This window comes from Gadus morhua, chromosome 19 (assembly GCF_902167405.1).
Source record: "Gadus morhua chromosome 19, gadMor3.0, whole genome shotgun sequence".
NCBI lineage: Eukaryota > Metazoa > Chordata > Actinopteri > Gadiformes > Gadidae > Gadus > Gadus morhua.
This window is the reverse complement of record NC_044066.1, coordinates 7682954-7705535: the sequence shown is the minus strand read 5'-3', so window position 1 is coordinate 7705535 and position 22582 is coordinate 7682954. Positions and strand designations below refer to the sequence as shown.

Below are 22582 nucleotides of genomic sequence, written 5' to 3'. Positions count from 1 at the left end.
AGTGACCATTTCTCAGGGAACTACAAAAAGGGGGGCAATATTTTGCGAGATGATATAAAAGTAAACCATGAATAAGGCTGAACGTAGAATGAATGATAGGCCCTCCTGTGTATTGTATTATTCAGTCGTTGATTGACTGCCAGGCAATGATTGCAGCCAAAGCGGTTGGTTTTTTGTTTCTGTGTGTGGGGGATGTGTGTTTTGGAAGATATTAATTGGTAATGGCATTCAGTAAAAAGAATAGCACAATCTTTCATATCATGAAAGGGCGGGAATCAAATGAACCACCCCATTAATATCTAAGGGGGAAGGATAATTCTGCCATTTAATCGCCTTAACATATTTAATGAAGCAAAATGTAAAGCAAGCCCCATATTAGTCAAGTTCAAACGAAGGGGAAGAGAAATTAGACTGTATATTAACACTGTTTAGCGAACCAGAATGCAGGTTGAGGTGCATCGCCTTCAAGGTCAAGTAGGGCGTGAATGTGAGGGTCAGGAATCAATTAGTTTTTGGATGACATCTTATTCTCAGGTATATCTAAAAATGAACAAAGCATTTATAACAATGGTGCCTTGATGTTTCACACATACCATACGCACACACGCACGCACACACGCAAGCATGCACACACATATCCAGAAACATAGACACACACACACACACACACACACACACACACACACACACACACACACATTATTTACTAAAAAAAGTAAATATCCATTCTCAAATAAGAGTGACCTTTTGTTCCATTCAGGTGACCTTTTCTCTGAGGTAAGGATGGGGTACGAGCTATTTAAAGTGCACATGGGTCTCTCTCCTCTCGCCTCACCCGTTCCCTCCCTCTCCCTCTCTCCCTCCCTCTCTCCCTCTCTCCCTCTCTCCCCTCTCTCTCTCTCTCTCTCTCTCTCTCTCTCTCTCTCTCTCTCTCTCGCGCGCCTCTCCCATAGTATCCCCTCCTTTCCTCTATCCCTCTCTTTTCTCTTTCCCTGTCTAGGTCTGTAGCTGTGCATATCATGTTGTCCCCTGATTACAAATGGTCGCTCTCCACCCTAATCCGTTTAGTTTTCGCATGCTTCTCCCGTTGTATTAACTTCCCTTTTCTAGCTGTAGATTTCTACCACCTGGCTGCTTACATAGTGTGTGACACCAAACCAAGTGCAAACTAGGTCATCCAGCTCTCACCTCTGTTCTGATTTGTTCTGCTGTTTTTTTAATCTTGTTATGATACGGGAACTTTTTTATTGCATATGGCCCATACGGGACTGTAAGAGGGACTCTAAATCTCTGCAAATCCTCTATGAAATTCCCTTTTAAACACATAAAATGGTGACTTGACCAGAAAGGCAGGGACGGCTGTATCAAATAATGGATGACATTGTGAAAATATATGATGACGAATTTGGTCTCAGCAGTTCCAGGTTCCAAATCACTGCCGGTCAGCTTAGTGCTTAGTCAGTGTGATTGCTTCTCAAGTGAGCTGAGTGAAGAGTACTCCTTCGTCTAAGTACGTCAAACCCAGCCAGGCTTCCGCACACTCTCAGACATGTGACAGAGCCCTGCCCCACCTCCTCTCTCTCTCTCCTTCTCGTCCTCCTCCAGCTCCTAACCCCCCTTCTCCTCCTCCTCCTCACCCACCTCCTCCTCCTCTCTCTCTCTCCTCCTCTTCCTCCTCATCCAGCTCCTAACCCTCCTCCTCCTCCTCCTCCTCCTCCTCCTCACCCACCTCCTCCTCCTCTCTCTCTCTCCTCCTCTTCCAGCTCCTAACCCTCCTCCTCATCACCCACCTCCTCCTCCTCTCTCTCTCTCTCCTCCTCTTCCTCCTCCTCCAGCTCCTAACCCTCCTCCTCCTCACCCACCTCCTCCTCCTCTCTCTCTCCTCCTCTTCCTCCTCCTCCAGCTCCTAACCCTCCTCCTCCTCACCCACCTCCTCCTCCTCTCTCTCTCCTCCTCTTCCTCCTCCTCCAGCTCCTAGCCCCCCGCTCCTCTTCCTCCTCCTCCTCCAGCTCCTAGCCCCACTTGCTCCTCTTCCTCCTCCTGCAGGCTGTGACTCCTTAACACGTAATAAGGAACTAGTGCCGTGCCTGCTGTAACGGGGGCCTGTGCTCTTGCTATCTGGGGTTATTGCTATAGGCAACAGCATATATGTATACACATGCAACACATGCACTCACAGAGATAAGCGCACGCACGGAGCAACACCAACACTCAGTACGCCCACAGATACCACGCTAGCTAGTAGCGATTGGCTGCACTATTTGAAATCTATTTAGAGTCCCTAGGAACCCAAGATCTTGATGTATTATTTGTGACGTGTTAGTATGTCTTCCTTGATTGAATATGGCAGTCTATGCCATGGGACACTATTACACGTGTAAAATCCTGTCTTTGCCAGTGTCCGCAAAACCAGTGTAGGAGCTTAAATCAACGCAGAGTGAATATTCGATATGGTGTGTGTGGATGTGTGGAGCTCCTTCTGGGCAGCGGTTATTGTTGGTTGAAGTTGTTGGCTGCGTCTGAGTGAGGGTTAAGCTTCTCCGACACTTAAAATAGAACGCCACATTGCGTGTGGCGCATTTCAGCTACAACGTCGCTCATTATAACGGTGCAACACCACGACGGCACTAACTTATAAATATGTAGCACAAGGTTGACATGGGTCGTAACCATGGGGATACACTTCCTCCCTCCTTCCTAGAGATCTGCCCTCTACGTTCAGTTTGTAAAGCATCATAGTGTTTGAAATACCGTCGAAACAGGGGGTTCACCTACACTTAAGATTTCATATTTTTCTGTTTAAAATCCAACGCTAAGAATCCTTGTCTGTCTCTCTTTGATCCGACACCTCAAAACCAAATGAAGTGTGTGAAAAGGAGAGCGACAGTAGCTATCCCATCCCAGAGCTGCCTTGTTGATTACTATTTGCGTACAAGTGATTTTGCTCACACGCTGCCACCCCAACCAAGTTCATGTGTTAGCAGCAACAGTTCACCGCGGCGGTGGATAAACAGATGAGATGTTTTGATGTGCCGTTGTACAGAGTGGAAGTCGATTACAGCCGGCGCAGCACAAACAAGGGATTCAGAAAACCTTTGTGGACCCCACTTAAACATCTTCCTTTTGTTTTAAGTGGAGTAAGCTGTCTCTTCAATGCTATAATTATGCGGATAGGGGGGAGGGGGAAGGGGGAAAAAGGGCAGACACAACGGGAAATTACAAACCACAGGGATCACTTGTTCTATTGTGTGACCCATTAAGAAACAAACGCACACACACACACACACACACACACACACACACACACACACACACACACACACACACACACACACACACACACACACACACACACACACACACACACACACACACACATATGGATGAATAGGATAGTCTTCCCATTCAATTATCTTGAGCGTAAAATGTAGCATTTTGTAGCAAATGTAGTCGGTTTAAAGTAAATACTATGTGTGTTTTAGTGTGTGTGTGTGTGTGTTTTAGTGTGTGTGTGTGTGTGTGTGTGTGTGTGTGTGTGTGTGTGTGTGTGTGTGTGTGTGTGTGTGTGTGTGTGTGTGTGTGTGTGTGTGTGTGTGTGTGTGTGTGTGAGTTTGCCTGATTGTGACCAAAATAGTGTTGATATGTGTGTGTCCAAGTGTGACTCACCGATGAAAAAGTAAACAAGACTGATGCCAACAGTTCCGAAAGTTGGCATCGGACCACACTACCTGCACAGAGGGCAGATCACCTGGTGACCTCACACACTCTGTCATAAGCTCTCTTATTCAGGGCTGACTCATCGCACGTCACCTGACACAAGTTAGTCCTCCCTTCATGTCGTCAGTGAGCAGACCTTTGATCTACACCTGTGATCAATGGATATGTGCCCATTTTAACACAAACTACCTATTTTACATCAGAGGGTTCCTGTTTTAGCTCTTGTTTTTTGGATGACCTTGGTCATCACCACAAGCACAATCTATTAAAATTCTAAATCTGTCCACCCAGAGATATGAAGGGAGAGATCCGCTTCAGCCTAGCAGCCTATTCTATTTATTTTCTGAAGTATCTCAAAGGTGAATCCTTATTGGCTAAATGATCTGAGGGTATTCAAATGTAAATATAATGACCAATCCGAACGAAAAGCATAGAAAGACAACAAAGCCTGTCAACGCTGAGGCCAATGTCAGCTGAGAGAGATCTGAAAATGTGTGTAAGAACTCACTTCTCTTCCTCAGGTAAGTTGGCCGACACGTCCCCCCCGTCCCGTCCCATCCCCGCCCCCCTCCCCCACCCCCCAGCTGAGCTTTCATATCCCTTTACGGGCCGGGCGGTGAGTCAGCCGTGCCTCCCCGCTGATCATGGTACTAGTTTGCTGGGACACGAGGCGCAAGGACCCTGGTGCTGCTAATTAACATGGATGAATAGCACCTCACTCCTGGCCCCGGCCCCCCCAAGCCTTCACCAGCACACCGCCATCCATCTATAGACACATGGCGGGCCAATGAATCGAATAGGTGTTAACATCTGTCTCACTCAGCGAAGATAATCGTTCAGATGTATGCTGGTGAATTTCCGCTCTGCAGTCCTTGCTTGTAAATCTTTGCCGGTCCGCTCAGGGCTTAGTCGGTGTGATTGCTTTTCAAGCGAGCCGAGTGATTCGATTAAAGTAAATTAAGAAAATAAAAGCCCTATATTTCTTTTTGGGGGTGATTTGTGTACAGTATTATGTTAGCACTGCTAGAAGTCCAACGTTTAAAACGATACAAATGCTTCTGAAATTGTAAACGCTGATCGACTTGACTTATTAAAACAGATTGGTTCAATTTCTTGGAGAGAAAATGTACTTGGAATTAAAGGACCAATGAATGGCTGCCGAGGGAGAGGGAGATGGCCGGGGGATGTGGGCGGGGGGGGACCATGGGGGGGGGGGGGCTGGTGGGCTGCCACGACTAGCCCAACCTGTGTGCTCATGTTGGGGATGAGAGTTGGCAGTAGGGGCCCTCTAGGCCAGACGGGGCCCAGAGAGCCCAGGGACCGTGGCTGAGTTAAAGGTTAGTACAAATCAACTGAATAACAAACACAAAGTTATGCTGCACGAACACAAATGCAGAACCGTTATCTACCGGCTATTTATATCTGTACCAAAAGTAAAAATTATATGAATTTGATTTTTTGGGTAAAATATTGCAAATGATGAATAATTTATTTAGGGAATACACACACACACAGACACACACACATAGACATAATGTGGATAATGATGATGGGAGAGGCTGGTTCTTGGCTGGTTTTAATTGGATCAGGGCTGGGTCATGCCCGTGAGCAAAATCAGCCCTGACAGGCGTGGAGGGACAGCGACCAGTACTTAAGGATGACTCGGCCACCCTTGCCCGGAGAATGACGTCACGAGGGCCCGTGCTCCCTGGCCTGTGCAGTGTTGGCCCCCGGCCCTGATCAGACATAAGAGACGGCTTTATCTCCCCAGAGAGCAGGGAGGGAGGCAGGCTCAGGGCAGACCGAGCGCGGGGTTGAAGAGGGAGCCATGCCATGGCAGTTTGAAGGACTGACAAGAAGGCCTGCTGGCAGAATTCCCCACGGTGGAAAAGAGGGGACTTTTTTTTTTTCAAGTCCCCATTTTAAGTTGCAGGGGAGAGTCACGGCATGGTGGCCCTGTTTGTGTGTGACAGTCCCAGCCGGGCTGGGCTGTGTGGCTCCTGTGTCTAATCCTGACCCCAACACAGTCTGACAGTTGGGGGACGCCAGGGTCTTTTTCCGTCTAGGAATGTGCCCGATTTTTATATATAGTAGTTTCGTAGGATAGTTTACTTTTTTCCACTTAAGCGCCTCTACTGCGTTTGGTTACACAACCAAGACACAGAAAAACAATGTATACTTTCCCGGGGCTTCCTCAACCATAAGCACGCTGCAGTTGCCTTCTTTTGGCCCCTCCAAAAGGCTCCAGGCTACAGAGGGAGGAGGCTGGGAACATCAGAAGAAATAATGAGGAGAGGAGGCAGCGGCATGCTGGGAGATATAAATACAAAAAGGAGGGAACGAGCGAGCGATGAGATACGAGGCGACCATAGAGATTGATAGCCGTGCCGACAGAGTAAGACAGAGAGTGAGGGTGAGACATAGTGAAAAACTCTGTGTTTCACTCCCAGGCTCTGTCTCTGTCTCCTCTCCTTCTGATTCACTTGCTGCTCGGTTCTTTTTCGTCCACACTGGTCCGTGCTTCTGCCCGCATGTACACTTAGCGTTGCCGTGTTACCCCCCTCCAGTCTCCCAGCCCTATTGACGGGCTCTGCACGATGTCACTCTGTCTCTGCGCAGCTGTGCAAAGCAGATAGTGGAGGACGAGTAAATTGCTTCAATTGGGAAATGCATGATCAACTGTCTATGCATATTCTGTGTGTGCAGTGACAACACTCGCACCCAAATAAACCCAATTGACATAATGTGACACCATTCAGCCATATCTCTATTTCTGTCTGGCTGTCTTTCTGTCTCTCTATCTGTCTCTCTCTTGCCCTCTACCCTGTCTGTCTCACATTCTCTACCTTATAGGTTCTCTTTCCCTATGCGTGTGTGTATGTGTGTGCATGCGTGCGTGCATGCCTGTGTGTGTGTGTGTGTGTGTGTGTGTGTGTGTGTGTGTGTGTGTGTGTGTGTGTGTGTGTGTGTGTGTGTGTGTGTGTGTGTGTGTGTGTGTGTGTGTGTGTGTCTGTGTATTGTGTGTGTATTGTGTGTGTGCATGTGTGTGCGTAGGTGGATGTTTGCATGGCAGGGTCAGATGCTTAGATTGCTAGCCTTGACAACATCATAATCCAATAGACGACAATCTATTGTGTGACAGCCACGTGGACATATAATTAAATTCGACATACAGTGTCTTCGAATGTGCATGTGAGTGTGCGTGTGCGTGTGCGTGTGTGTGTGTGTGTGTGTTAGAGGGTCTGTGTTTGTGTGAGGCAATTTGTGTTTAAAGGATATCTGACTCAGATAATTGAAAGGAAAGGGGACTTTCGTGTGTGTACACACTGCAGTGGGGGTTGGTGTGTGTGTGTGTGTGTGTGTGTGTGTGTGTGTGTGTGTGTGTGTGTGTGTGTGTGTGTGTGTGTGTGTGTGTGTGTGTGTGTGTGTGTGTGTGTATGCGTGTATGCGTGTATGAGAGAGCATATGCAAACTATTTGTGCACAGTCATAACAATTTTAGCACATTTTGACAATGAACTTCAAATAAACCCCAATTTTCGACATTTCCAGATGCAAATGCCATCTCGTTTTCCTCTAGCTGCTGCATGAGATTATGTCAACAATAACAGTATTTCAACATAGGGAAGAACGTTGAATTCCGAGGAGCAAACACTTTTGACGGCAGTGTGATCAGGCATCAAATAAATTGCTTAAGAAGCATATAAATGACAGCTTCATAAATAACACTCATTTAAATAATAACCCAGAAAACTCGACTTCAGGAAGTGCACGATTACTTATTTGCTATAGGCCTTTGTGGTTAGCTGCTAGATGCAAGCCGTATTATGTTTCCTTTGCTTTACAAAATCCTTCGTCCTTGGTATTGGAGGAAAGAGGCGAGATTTATATTCACTGTGCAGGTCTGCCAAACCACTCCCCCACTCAGCTCTAGGCAGGGGAATTGGCTCACCTCTAGTCTGTATGATGAACAGCATCCACCATCGAAACCATGCAATTAATAAGGGCAAGGGCGACCCGAGATGGACTGTCACTAAACTAATGTTGATATTGTGATTCAGGATTAGTTTAGGACTAATATTAGTGTATGAGTGGTCAAGTTGAAGTATAACAGTTAGAAACGTGTTAGCTGCTGAGAGTATTTTATGGACCTTCGTCTGCACTGTGAAAGACAACAGTGCCTTGAGCAAAACATTTGACATACTAAATAAACAGCGCCATTTTCAAGTCCCCATACTTCCTTTGTCTGCGCATAATTTTCAATCTCACGCTAACAAGCCGCAGAGCCGTGGTCGACTCCTCCCCCTCGCTCAGCCAGTGAGCGGCTGTAGTTCTCGAGGGGTGAAGGGAAGCATTGTGGGTAAAAGAGTGTGTGAGCAAAGACTCACTGGAGGGTAATAATGAATTACTTGGAAGAGCGCTGTCCATCGGGGCATAACAGTGAAGATGTTAACACTAAATAATTCCTTTAGACTGAACATGGCAATAAATACAAGGGCTGTGTCCAGAGAGAAGGTAGCCTCGCTAGACTTGACTGTCGTCCTTCGACCGTTACAGCGTCGCTCCTCTGGTGATCAGTTTGTTTATGTTTAGACCTCACCTTGAATGTTTTGATTGATTATGAAACGCACGTATGATCTTTCAGGAGCTTTGATTAACTCAAGCGGATTAATTATACAGGTTTTTTTTTTAAATACTGCCTTTTAAAAATGTTTGGACATTTATCAATCCTTGGACATTTATGTTCATCGTATGAATACTAATCAGTAAACAGGAAGAAGCACCTCAAGGTGAGAATAATGGCAGTAAACAACCTTCAATAAGCCACCAGGTGACATTGCTAAACCTGTTCCATCTCTTGCGGCCCGATGTGTGTGCTACACAAGGGCACAGCTCTCTCTACAACCTTTATGGAAGGGACATCAATAATATCACCAAGGTATATCAAATGATTTGCTGTGACATACACACAGCCAATAATAGTAGCCTAAAATATAGCTTGATGAATCACTTGTAGGCCATCGCTATACATATCTATTTTACAGAGCCACACAAACAGAAATGCAGCACCATTCATTCTCTTAATGTAGCCACAGATGATTAACCTACCAATCGTAAATGATTGTGTTCAACAACAAAAGCGGACTAGTCTACTGAATATTATATTCATGTATATTGAGGGGGGGACGTCAGGGTCTTCAGAAGTTGGAGGGGACTCGTCCCCCCGTCGCCCCTGTCCCCTCGGGGATCTGTCGCCCATGGTGCTACAGTACCACACATTAGTACTGGCCACACGGTATTGTCTGCACACACGCACACACAACCCGACCCACACACATACACTGACCCACACACACACACTAACACTGACTCACGCACACTCACACACACACACACACACACACACTAACACACACACAGTTACCCACACCCCCACACACACATGCACAGACACACACTAACACTGACTCACGCACACTCACACACACACCCCCAACCACACACACACACACACACACACACACAAACACACTAACACATCCCCACCCACCCACACACACTCCCCCCCCCCCTCACCTCCTCCCACTGGTGGATGTAGCGGATGAGCCGGGAGAGCCTCAGCAGCCGCAGCAGGCTGAGGATCTTGGTGAAGCGGACGATGCGCAGCGCCCGGGCCGTCTTGTACACCTCCGAGTCAAAGCCCTTCTCCACGATCAGGAAGATATAATCCACGGGGATGGAGGAGAGGAAGTCCACCACGAACCAGCTCTTCAGGTAGTTCATCTTGATGACCTTGGGGTCCAGGATGATCTCCGAGCTCTCCTCGTTCACGATGCCCGTCCTAAAGTTCATGACCAGGTCCACCAGGAAGATGGTGTCCGAGGCCACGTTGAACACCAGCCACGTGGTGGTGGTCTGCTCCGAGAAGAAGGTGATGCCCACCGGGATGATGATCAGGTTGCCCATCATCATGATGAGCATGATCAGGTCCCAGTAGAACCTGCAAGGGCACACGCACGCACGCCGACCCACGAGCACGGGCACACACAGACACATGCGTGCAAACACACACAAACATATACACAAAGTTAGCAGATGCTTAGGCTTCTGAGTCGATTTTGTAGAATTCAAAATTCCAACAAAATTAAACGCTTGAATAGACTTGAATAGATAGAATAATTGCCTATTAGGTGTATCTCTTGGTTCATTTTGATTGTATAGCTTTTACATTGTGACGTAACATTGCAATGACCACCTCCATTTTGGAAGTATAGGAGCATAAGAATGTTAATGGTAGTAATAGTGCTTCGGTCATTGTTAAGTCATAAATCGTGAAGCTATTTGTCACTGTGGGGGGAGAAACAGCGGTGTTTCTCATGCGAGATGGGGCCAAACAAAGTTCTGATAGGATACAGTACATTAACATTTATTCAGGATGTTACATTATTCCAATTCTATTGAGTTCTCTCAAAGGCAGTTCGGATATCATTAAATAATGAGCGGAACTACAGTCGTATAGAAAAACATTGTTTTATGAATCAGAAGGAAGGGGAAAATAAACACTATGAACTGGGGACACACTCGGACTCCGACTTGTAAGAAGCTTGGACAGACATAGTCAAATTGCAAACTTGACAGCTTCGAATGTTTGATGATTGTACGATAATTCAATTACATAATCATTTTAATGTAGATTAGAAAGGATTTAGGTATTGCCTAGATGTCAGATGTTTGTGTTCTTCAAGAAGGCGGCCATTGTTTAAATGCATTCTGGGACACTACGTAAACGGTTTGAAAGGACCATGGTACAACGTGACGAATACGTTTAGAATTTGCAGAGTTTGTTTGGCCCCCTGGAGGGCAAAAACAGCACTACCATTACACCTAGTGTCGACCTGTGATATTCAACCGTAAGTAGGAGCGTGTAAAAACAAGGTATATTATGGAAGAGTCGACAGTGTAGTAGTGGTGTATAATTAGGGACAGGGCTTTTGCATCTCACACTTAATCATAGGACATATGCTGATCAGAAAGAGAGAGATTGAAAGATAGGGAAAGAGAGTGAGAGGGATGTCAAGACACCGATGTATTTGAATTGCCAATGAGTGAGCCAAGAATCCATCTATTTCCTTGCGATGGACGCCCAGATAAACATCCCAAGCACAAAGAGCTCTGCAGAAAGAGCTCTGCTGAAAGAGCTTTCTTTGTGTTTTTCGATTTCCTCCTGGTTGCGTAAAATGATAATCCACACTATGCTTCCCTTCTCTACAAGTCTAAATCCCAATGGCACGCTTCTGGAAGATCACCACAACCATCTCCACATTCCACTAAGCATTCCTGAGGATCTAATAAGAATTTTAGTGTCGTTATATTCCTTAGCTCCGGTAAAAAGTAACAATGCAGGGGGTCACATCACGTTACCATTCCGACAACCAATTATAACACAGGATGGATGGCGCCACCCCGGGTTGAATTCCTCATCATGGGTTAAGAACTACGTAGGAACGACTCCCAGCTTCCCATTCCAATGACTAATAATGATACGAATAAGCAGCAGTGCTGACTCTGTGGTTTCTTGCAGCACACGGGACGTATTGCGGTGCTATTGGGTGAGCCGTGTGATGCAGGCATCGCACACGGAATGACCTTCACCTATGATGGATGCAGCCTCAAGGCCGTCTCCCGGTGACGGCGCGGACCAGAGGAAGAATAGAAGGATTTAAAAGAGATCAGAAAGGCCACTGCCACCTGTCCGTTTAGCACACTGCAGGGGTTTATATATCGGCCACCACTAGCAGCAGCGGTGGTCGCAGTGCCTGGAAAGCTTCTTACCACCTCCGAGATAATACGAGAGTATGCCTGTGTCTTTGTTAATGCATAGTCTCTCCCTCTCCCTCTCCCCCTCTCTCTCTCTCTCTCCCCTCCTCCTCCTCTCTCTCTCTCTCTCTCCCTCTCCCCCTCTCTCTCCCCTCCTCCCCTCTCTCTCTCTCTCTCTCTCTCCCCTCCTCCCCCTCCTCCCTCCTCCTCCTCTCGCTCTCTCTCTCTCTCTCTCTCTCTCTCCCTCTCTCTCTCTCCTCTCCTCTCCTCTCTCTCTCTCTCTCTCTCTCTCTCTCCTCTCCTCCCTCTCTCTCGCTCGCTCGCTCTCTCCCTCCCGCTCTCTCATTGGATCCTCGTCTAGTTGTGGCTGTGAGTCATAAGCACCCTGCTGGTTCATGCGTCCCAGTGACTGGAATAAGCGAGGTGCAGCCGTTCTTTGGAGTATCCCGTGTCATGATACAGCAGCAATCCCTGCGTGTGCCGGGGCTGATGATGCACCGTGATCCTCTGTGATGATGCACCGTGATCCTCTCTGATGCTGCTCTGATGCGGATGCTGGCGGGGGGAACGGCATCGACCGGCTGGGAGGATGGCTGTCTGGGCTGTTCACTGGCCCCAGCTATTAATGGCTCTGGTGAAATGAACCAGGGCCCCGGCCTTGGCTTCACATTAATATATATATAAATATCGGATTGTGTGTCCGATCGTTGCACGCACTTCACCCTTATCGGCAGTCATCTGGCATGTTAGGAATATCCAAGAATATCCATTCTTGCACCTCCAGTGTTGTCTCACACTGCACTCTGCGTGGTGGAGAGAGACAGAGAGAGCCTTTCTTTTGAAACTCATGCAGATACATCATGGGGATGAGTGTTTATCTTTGACGGTGGCAGTGTCTCTTTTGTTTTACCAAGAACAGACAGGTCATCTGACAGCATTTACAAATTTGCTGTGATGTAAATCGTTTAACTCTCACGCCAGCCTCGGGCGCCTCAAGCGACACGCCTTCTGGCGTGATCTGTGGGAGCCCGCGTCAAGGAGGAGATATCAACCTGGAGGCATGCAGACCACGTCTTCACACATACTGGCACACAATCAACATGTCACAGGGTCATTCTCTCTTCTTTGTAGTTCGGTGATTTGATCAACGGAAAAAACTTGCAGACTGACGGAAAAATCCACACTTACGCTGAATAAATATATACTTAGATGTATATATGATTATATTATTATGACCAACAATGACTAGTTTACAAAGAATGTTTTAAACAATGTTAAAGAAAAACATACAAAAAATAAGTATCCAAGTACACTCCCACCACTGTGCTCACTTCCAGACCTAAACAAAGGTCCTTAAGTTAATCCGATAAGCCGCAACCTGACCCCTATGGATCAAGATCCAAAGCCGGGTGAGAATCAACCCCCAGACACCTAAGACACCCTTAAAGGAAACCCAGCTCCTGGGTGGATGCCCTACCTTCCCCAGACCTTGGCCCATCAGAGCCTCCAGGTCAGAAGTCCAGAAGCTCCAAGAGGTCAGGATTCCCCCATCCACGCACGTCCGAAACGTCCATCCAACTTCCAGCTGCAGGAAACACCCAAGAAGGCTCCACTCCAGGGTGCTCCTCCATCAGTGCATAAACCTTCACCGCAATGTCGATTCACTAGCACGTCTAGGTGCTACGGAAAATCACCGGAGGTGTACCGGCCTTCTGCTCCAAATCTCTCGATGTAGCGGACCTTCAAGTCTGAAATATGGCATTCAATCTCAGCTGCACTTCCATCCCACAGTAGTCAGTCCACCTCCGGCTTCACCCTCAGTGCAGAAGATCCCTCAATTCAACTTCAAAGACCCCTGCACATCAAAGCAGCCATCTTATCCAGCTGGGCCTGATGTCTTTAGATGTCGTTATGCTAATAGTTAACCTCCCTGGTAGCCTATCTTTGTATTTTACATATTTGAAGACTACAATTATCTACTATTTACTGTGCACCAACTACGTTTCTAAGTTGCACAGCATCGGCGCTATGAGTGCATCGCTTTCTCTGACAGATAAGATGCTCTATTATTTATAAATAGACATGCATTTCTATTTATAAAGACAGTGATTACCTGGTCGTACCTCGGGTTGGCTTGGAGGTGAAATTACAGAGAGAGACACAGCTAACAACTAGCATATACTGATAGAGATACCGGCGAATATATACTATCTAAAACCTTGCTTCAGCCAGATAGATAAATGAATATTCCAGCAAGAGGGTGATGAAACCAACCCATTCATAATGTATATTACACCTCCCTATAATCAACCTATACCTGTGTCCCTGACCTAGTTAACACCTGCTGTGTGTTTGTCATGCACGGAAGAAACAAACAAACATGGAAGCCTTTGACCAATTGGCAGTTGTCAAAGGCCTTAATAGACTGCTCCTTTTGCTGTGGTAGATGGAGCCCAGCATGCAAGAGGACCACACGTATACAGCGAACAAGTCACTGGAACAGGGACCAATTTGATTCTTCCCAAGACACCGAATGGTAATGTCTCCCTTTCCAGAAAAGCAACCGCATACTAAACGAGGGGCCTCTGACTGATCCCTATTAGTACAGCATACACACACACACACACACACACACACACACACACACACACACACACACACACACACACACACACACACACACACACACACACACACACACACACACACACAATGATACTCAACATTCCCAGTATTGCAGCATTGCGAGACATCTCGCAATACCTTCACTCCTTAATATTTCCTACACTATTGGAGGCATCTAACCTGTATCCTATACAGGTTTGTCAACAGTATGGATTTCTCCTCAAAGCACAGCAATCGTACGAGCCGTATATATCAAATGAAAAACCACCCTATCTTCTGTTCATAACATGGTGCATGTCCACCGTCCCTGCAAAATAAACCGCTTGTTGTAATGTCACAGTGTCGTTTTCATTACAGATGCATGTGTATAGGTGTGCGTATGTATGATTCCCTCATTAGGCTTGTTTGTTACTCGCGTAACTGTCACCTGTGCAGTGCCACAAGGGATCGCGCGGTCTCTGTATTGATAGTGCCTGATTGTCTTAGGTCACGTAGTACATAACTACATATTTCCTGAGCTAACTCAGCATCCAACCTTTCCTAACCTTAACTGTAAACACACGCAGACTGACAGTTATTCATTAAATACACTAATGTGTGCCTAATGGTTTGATGAGGATGCTAATTATGCAGATTCTGTGAACGTGGCTACCATAAAAATCCATTTATAAACAACATTATGGATCCTTCTTTAGATGTATTTCGTTCCTCTTCCGCAAGTTCTTACTCGTCAGCGAGATACATTACTAACTGAAAGATCAAATAATTGGTTTGGCTTATAGCGATACTTGATTCAGTGTTCAGTGATCTTATTATTCGCCTTTTTATTGTTTGTTATCGATTGTTTGCATGGCGAGAAATTATTTTGGCATATGGTGGAGACTTGAGACCGTTGTCCTGCATAAGTGCACAGCGGCATGAAATTGAAAGATGGCGGGGGTGTCATCCAGAGACGATAGGACATTAATGATCCCTAACCGAAGGCCATGGCGAAACAATTACGACGACAATGCATCAAACTGACAAAAAATATGCTTATTCACCATTTCTTCGAACAGCCCGGCTGTCACCAGGAGTGAGTGACACATGGTGAGACACAATCCACTTCTTAGCCAAACAAAGGCTCTGCATATGGGGGCCCTCTCTCTCTAAATCTATGAATAATGAATATTACTAACCTGGCATCAATCATTTAAACAGCCACTGTGTACAAAGACTATAATATATATATCGGGTTTCAAATTCACATCGACAAAGCTAATGTGAAACAGCAGCGTGTCACTGATGCACAGTTGTTACGCAAGGCTTTCATTGGAGGATCCGGTAACTGGGAGGGAGGGAGGGGCGCTCGTTTTTTATTTTTTTCTAAGTCGTGAAAACATGTGCCAAAGGATTTGACTCTAATGAAATTCGATAATTACGCAACAAGCGTCGGCATTTTGACTTTAAACAGATGCCGTGCGACTGCAGGGGGGGAATATGATGAATAGATGGTTGGTTTTATAGCAGAGGGATGACCGGGGGAACAGAACAGGAGATTGAGAGGTACGGCTTCGAGAACAAGGCTTCAATCTGACACTGTGAAGAAATGCTTTGTGTCTCGACTGATTCATGTTCACCTTTGTTTTATATTTTAAATACCTGCCTCACCAATTTCAGGGTGTGGGAGAGTGCGTGTGTGTCTGTGTGCAAGTGAGCGAGAGATAAAAGAAAAGAGAGGAGAGAGAACGAGAGACAGTCAGACAGACAGAGAAAAAAGAAAGAGAAAAAGGGAGAGACAGACAGGCAGAGAGGGAAAAGAGAGAGAGAGAGAGAGAGAGAGAGAGAGAGAGAGAGAGAGAGAGAGAGAGAGAGAGAGAGAGAGAGAGAGAGAGAGAGAGAGAGAGAGAGAGAGAGAAGAGAGTGAGAACGAGAAAACAAGAGAAAGAGAACGAGAGAGTCAGGCAGACAGACAGAAAAGAAAGAGAGAAAAAAAGAGAGAGAGAGAGAGAGAGAGAGAGAGAGAGAGAGAGAGAGAGAGAGAGAGAGAGAGAGAGAGAGAGAGAGAGAGAGAGAGAGAGAGAGAGAGAGAGAGAGAGAGAGACACAAACAGGTCGAGACAGACAGAGAGAGACAGACAGACAGACAGACAGACAGACAGACAGACAGACAGACAGACAGACAGACAGACAGACAGACAGAGACAGAGAGAGAACTCAAAAGATAATGAGGGCCACTAATACATCCCATTGGAAAAAATGTAAATGTATGTAAGTATGCATATATAAATATGTATATGTATGTTGGTATGGCTGCTAAAATCAGAATCATATTTCCTCTGAACAAAGCGTCCTCTTCCATACGTTAGGTATGCTGGTTATGATCCAAATGTCAGTTCATCAATACGGGCCTATACTGGCGCATTTCAAAGCATTAATCATGCAAAAGCATGGTTTACATAGTCTCCAACCCTGGCCTGCATGGATGCTAACCAGTCCTTTGAACCGGTGCACGTTCCACCCAGGACGGAAAGCAACCCCAGACCCAGTTCAACCATAATGCAATAACAGAAAACGCCTGTGTTGCAACAAGCGATAGCACTTCAGCACCATGGACAGCGGCAACGCACTAAAGCGGTTCAACAATATACTAACGTGCCCCGGCACGTTTGAGTGGAGATATCACGGGACCCACAGAGTCTACGGCTACGCTGTCACTGTTATTGCTGTGCCAGGGGACATTAGGGTGGAAAAGCCCGGGCCAGATGAGATGCCTAATTGGGGAATTGGTGAACTGTAAACATGCGGCATGTGGAAAACTGGTAGACCTAGGTTGTGTTGGTGAGGTCATTTCTAAACACACATTTCAGACCTGGTGTTGTGAACATGAACGTGGCTTTTAATTATTTATTTTAGACATTGTGTTTTATTTGAATCATGCAAAACGAATCAGATCCTGGTTGATGAATGAATCAAGATATGCCGTGCTGCATATAGCGTGTGAACGGGGGGAGTGTGTTGGGCAACAGTAACCGGGCCGATATGACAGTCAAAGCGACGGATCCCTCCGTGTCCTCTGACTCATCTGACACATTCCGTCACAAAAAGCGCACCCTGAATATGTAATATCTGCGGAAAGATGACATCCTTCTTATTCCCAAGCACCTATATGTACCTCCTCATATAGACAATCACACAATTTACACACATTGAATAAAGGCTCGAGACCGATTTAAAAACATGATCTCCCCCCTCCCTCCCCTCCACACCCCCTCCTCTCTTCGTTTCTCACATAGATTTACCGCATTCTGTCCTGTTTTGCTCGGGTGCTTGGCGTTTCACCCCCGCCTAGGAGGGACTGTTTACAAGCCGCGATGCTGCAATGGCATTGTCACGTTTTGCCCATGGGCAGGCTACCGCCAACATCTCAGATACCACCGCATACGTGTCGCATTGTGTTACCGTTATAATAACAATGGAAGAATCACGCTACACACTGTGCATTTGAAGCAGGTATAGATGGACACCGTGTGTTCTGTGAGGGAGGGGGGGGCTGAGAGAGAGAGAGAGAGAGAGAGAGAGAGAGAGAGAGAGAGAGAGAGAGACAGTCTGCCTGCGTGCCTTAGCGCGTGTGTGTTTCCAATCATGACATTCACCATCCTTTTTCCAAGGACATCTCCTCATTGATACTGCCCGATCATTACTCCGCGCTCTGCTAGGATAGGAAACACCAACATGGAAACCCCCATAGAGGGAAAAGGGAAGCGTTTCGGCCAGTGACACCATGATCCGCGCGCTTTAATTGCCCTAAAACACAGAGCCGGATGATCGCGAGCGGTAAAGGGACAGGCGTCGCTCGAGCGCGCGGTGCGCGTGCTGATGACAGCCTTGAGTGAAAGTGTGTGAGTTGGCTCGCGGACTTGCGGAAGGCTGGAGGGGTGTGTGTGTGTGTGTGGGGGGGGGGGGGGTAGGGTATAAGACAAGAGATGGGGGGTGGTTTGGGTGGGTGGTGGTGGGGTGGTAAAATGACAGGTGACTTTCCCCAGAGGCGCCTTACCTAAAATCGCTATAGGGATGAATGATCCAGTATCCGGCGGTCTGGACCCGCTCCTGCTCCTTCTCTACGGCTTTCTGACTGCCGAACATCCGCAACGAGAACTTATTGACTCCGGGCTGCATCATCGCCCCGAACTGCCGCTGCATGAAGGTGTTCTGTCTGGCCGCCGCGTCCAGGTCGTCGAACCCCACCATGGCCTCCTCCCGCTCCCCCTTGAAGCCCACGGAGTTGCCGCTGTTCTCCTTTAAGCTCTGGCTCCCCATATTGTTCTTCTGTATCGAGTCCTGCCGTTGAAACACATTATTCCCGTCCGCCTTCTCGCCTTCCTTGTTAGCGCTGGAGAACGAATTTGATTTCTCCTCCATGGTTATCCCCTCTGTCTTCTGCTGTCGTTCCTCTCTCCTTTCTTTTTTTTTTGCTTTTTTTTTTCTTACAAAAATGCACCGTCTCCTCCTGGTCGCGAGGACAGCGGGGCACGTGCACGACTCGAGAGGACCCGCCGCGAGCTCTCCTGTTTCATCTGATGTCCTTCACAAACTGCTCCGCTTCCTTTCCCCTTTGCCGCCCTCCGCTGTGAATGCTGCAAACTGAGAGAGCGCCCGTGGACGACGGTGGTGGAGGTGGTGGTGGTGGTGGTGGTGGCGGTTCAGGTTTCACGGGTTACCGCCATCTACCGTCCGAACGCGCCCGCCACTCGCTCTCTCCTTGCTGCTGTAGAGCGGGTTCGCACGGCACTGCGGTTTAACTGGCACACGCTCGTGCACCGTATTTCCATAATGTGGGGCTCATGACGGGCTCATTCTCGCGCCTTTCCTGCGTCTCGCTCGCGCCACTCCCATTTGTTGTTAGTTTCTCACGCGGGAAGCCATGCTAGCCCCGGTGTCACGTGGGCTGTTTCAATATAAGACGGCGATTCGTTTAAGTTAATAAAATGAGACTTGGTTATGCCACACGGTGCGTCATCCCTCAGTTTAGCCAATGAATTGCACCACGCCTGTTTCCAGAACAGGAGTAAAAATAGAAGAGGGGACGTATTCTTGAAACATATTGCAAATATGTTGTTACACATTTCCGTGCCATTATTGATTGTCAAAGATCCGCAAGGTACCACACGAATACAATAATACTTATGCACTTTCAGGAATGGCACGTGCTAGTGGAGGAGAATGTGATCCACCAATAACACGCTGCACTCTGTATCTGCAGATGGAAAAATGGGGATAGGCCTATATTAACACTCATTTGTATCCATCCACCCTGCCGCAAATGCTCTTTCCATCATGTTTCTTATTGGTTTACAACACGAAGTGACAATGTTCACAGTCAAACTGACAAAAAACGTTTCATTATACGTAACCAAAGCATGTACTTTGTCGTACATTGAATAAAAACGAATGCTGTTGTTTCTTGAAGAAATCATCCGATGCTCTGTGCCAACAGTATGCACTAACATCCTGGTACAATATCATTCTTCTGTTAAGGTTGAGACAGCCTCATGTTATAAAAGGGTGTGAAAGGAAAGTATAAGGGAGGCAAGGTTAGAGGGTGAGGCATGCTGGATGAAAGGGTGAAAGGGTGAGGAGACTGGGTGATAAAGTATCCACCAAGGTGAAAGGATGGGAAAAACTGGGTGAAAGGTTTGCCACCAATACGTGAGAAACCAAGTTGCGTATGGAGACCATGAACATAACTGTTATTTGCTCGTCTGATGTGAGAAAGTATTGAGTTCCCTGGTGCTGGAACGTTTCTGTGTGCAGAGGCCGGCCCGGGAACCAATGTGACACAAGGCAGTATCAACCGTAAAGATACCAATGTTATTAAGATAGCCAAAGCTTATACGGTTTGCACAGGAACAGATTACACCCCTGGAGTGAAGAGTCTGCACATTTGTCTTCAGGGCTTTAATAACAAGACATGTGAATGACACATGTATGACAGTGTCTGATACCGAGCTAGAGAATTTTAGGACAAGGACATTGATTGGTTAGATGATGAGACATGGCACAAATCCCAACCTTAACGCATGCAAAGGGAGTCGGGTGTTGGCCATGGTTGGGCGTTGTCTGATAAAAGCCCTGTGATTCCACCCCAGCTTATGGGAGGAATCACAGAAGCAAGGCCAATAAAAACTGTATGCCGTAGCTGAAGACAGAGCTGTTCTGCAGACCAGTGTGGCTTTTGTATTACTTTCTCAAAGTTCTAAATAATAGTCCCCTGATCTCTTTTCTTGCTAAAAATTTAAGTGGTTTACTTTCCAAAACCAGAGAGAGAGAGAGAGAGAGAGAGAGAGAGAGAGAGAGAGAGAGAGAGAGAGAGAGAGAGAGAGAGAGAGAGAGAGAGAGAGAGAGAGAGAGAGAGAGAGAGAGAGAGAGAGAGAGAGAGAGAGAGAGAGAGAGAGAGAGAGAGAGAGAGAGAGAGAGAGAGGATCATTTAAGACTGGAAATCCCCTTGGGGCACATTCAGGTGTTAGAGCAGCAGGAAGTGTGTCAGCCAAAATAGAGCTAAGGCACAAAATAGTGCCAAAACACGGATAAACTGAATACAAAGCAGACACATAATAATATAATAATATACGAGAAACACACAAGTAATAGACAAACTGATGCACGTGGATAATCAGAAGCACAAGAGTGTCAAGCGATCAAGGATCCAGGGCAGGGAAGGGGGGGTTTAGTAGTGGCCAAGTAGGTAAGCATGAGAGTTAGTGAGATATAGAGAGAGATAAGGAGATAGACAGAGGGATTGAAAGAGAGATACACACGCACACAGATAGAGCCAGAGAGAGAGAGAGAGAGAGAGAGAGAGAGAGATAAGGAGATAGACAGAGGGATTGAAAGAGAGAGACAGAGATACACACGCACACAGATAGAGACAGAGAGAGACAGAGACAGAGACAGAGACAGAGAAATAAGGAGATAGACAAAGGGATTGAAAGAGAGAGAGGGAGAGAGACACACAAAGAGACAGAGATAGAGAGAGAGAGACAGAGATAGGCAGAGAGATAAGGAGATAGACAGAGATATTGAAAGAGAGAGACACACACACACAGTGAGATAGAGATAGCGAGAGAGAGACAGAGATAGACAGTGACATTGAGACAGAGAGAGTGAGAGAAAGAGAGAGTGGGGGAAGATTGAAGGAGAGAGAGAAGGAAGTAGTGTTCAGTTTAGGAAACATTCAGTGCAGAAGGAGGAAAAGCCAAGCCCCAGCGAAGGCAGTCGGGGTGAAAAGGTTAAAGGGAGGGCCATCATGTGAACCCGAGCAGAAGTCAGTGTGTCAACGAACCACCGAGCCAAGAGAATTGGCCAGGGGAAACACTCTTGTCTATTTATGGCGTGGAACAACACACCAAGGAGTAACGGTGGCGTTGGAGGGGGCGAGGGTGGAGGTGTGGTGGTGCCCCCTAGGATCAAAGCGGCACATTTGGGATCCCCCCCTCCCCCTTCCTCCTCCTCCCCCTTCTTCCTCCTCCCCCCTCCTCCTCCTTTGGTTCAGGCTTGCCCAATGGCAAGGGAAGGCATCACTGCACAACAAACACGAGTGCCATGTCGACGCCATGGGAAATCAAGGCTCAGACACACACACACACACACACACACACACACACACACACACACACACACACACACACACACACACACACACACACACACACACACACACACACACACACACACACACACACACACACACTCCCCTGCTGAGGCTCCCCGCAGGACAGGACAGATGCAGTGATGGAGCTGGAATCATGCCTTCTGGACGTCATGCGCTTCTTGTTCTTGAATAGAAAAAAAAATACACAAAGACAAAACAAAAATGAAAATATCGCACGTGGAAATTACGCGTTATGGCTTTGGGTGTTGGTGTGGCAAAATTACGCAAGGCATGTGCACACTATCCCTATAATCGAATCTTCTGTGTATGCACATTGGTATATACTGTATGATCTCATAACGTCAAGCTCATAACCCCTAACGGCGTGAGGAAGGTTCAGGCCTTGGGTGGTAGGTGTCAGGCCTGGTGAGGTATTACCTTCACTAGACAGTGCTTCATCATTCGGTTTACTACATAATAGTGTTATTATCTGTCTGCATGACAGCCACATCCTTCCATTTGTCTGTCCGCCTGTTCATCCGTCTGTCCATCTATCTGTCGCAGAAAAAGCAAAGTGCTTCCCAGAATTCTTCCTATGACCCGGTCAGATACTAATAATAGTTAACGCAGGCTTTTGTCTCAGTCCACAATGAGATACATCATACACTTAACGAAGCATCCATTTTTCCACCATTTAAGGGCATTTGGTGACGTCACCGGAGGACTGAGCTCAGATAGGTCAGCAGGTTATGTAGCGTGCCATTGTGCAGTGATATAATGGTAGCCCTATTGCA

At 46.9% G+C, this 22582-nt stretch overlaps 1 protein-coding gene across 1 annotated transcript in view; it reads right to left on the bottom strand.

Annotated features, from left to right (window-relative positions):
* hcn1 (hyperpolarization activated cyclic nucleotide-gated potassium channel 1) overlaps positions 1–19007 on the bottom strand; it is a 70792-nt gene extending 51785 nt beyond the window's left edge. Inside the window, exons 1-2 of the mRNA XM_030342287.1 lie at positions 18195–19007; positions 9294–9717 (exon numbers count right to left, since the gene is read on the bottom strand). Coding sequence (XP_030198147.1) covers positions 9294–9717; positions 18195–18559 — 789 coding nt within the window. The 5' untranslated portion in view covers positions 18560–19007. The remainder of the gene's footprint in view (positions 1–9293; positions 9718–18194) is intronic.
* Between the last annotated feature and the right edge of the window lie 3575 nt (positions 19008–22582).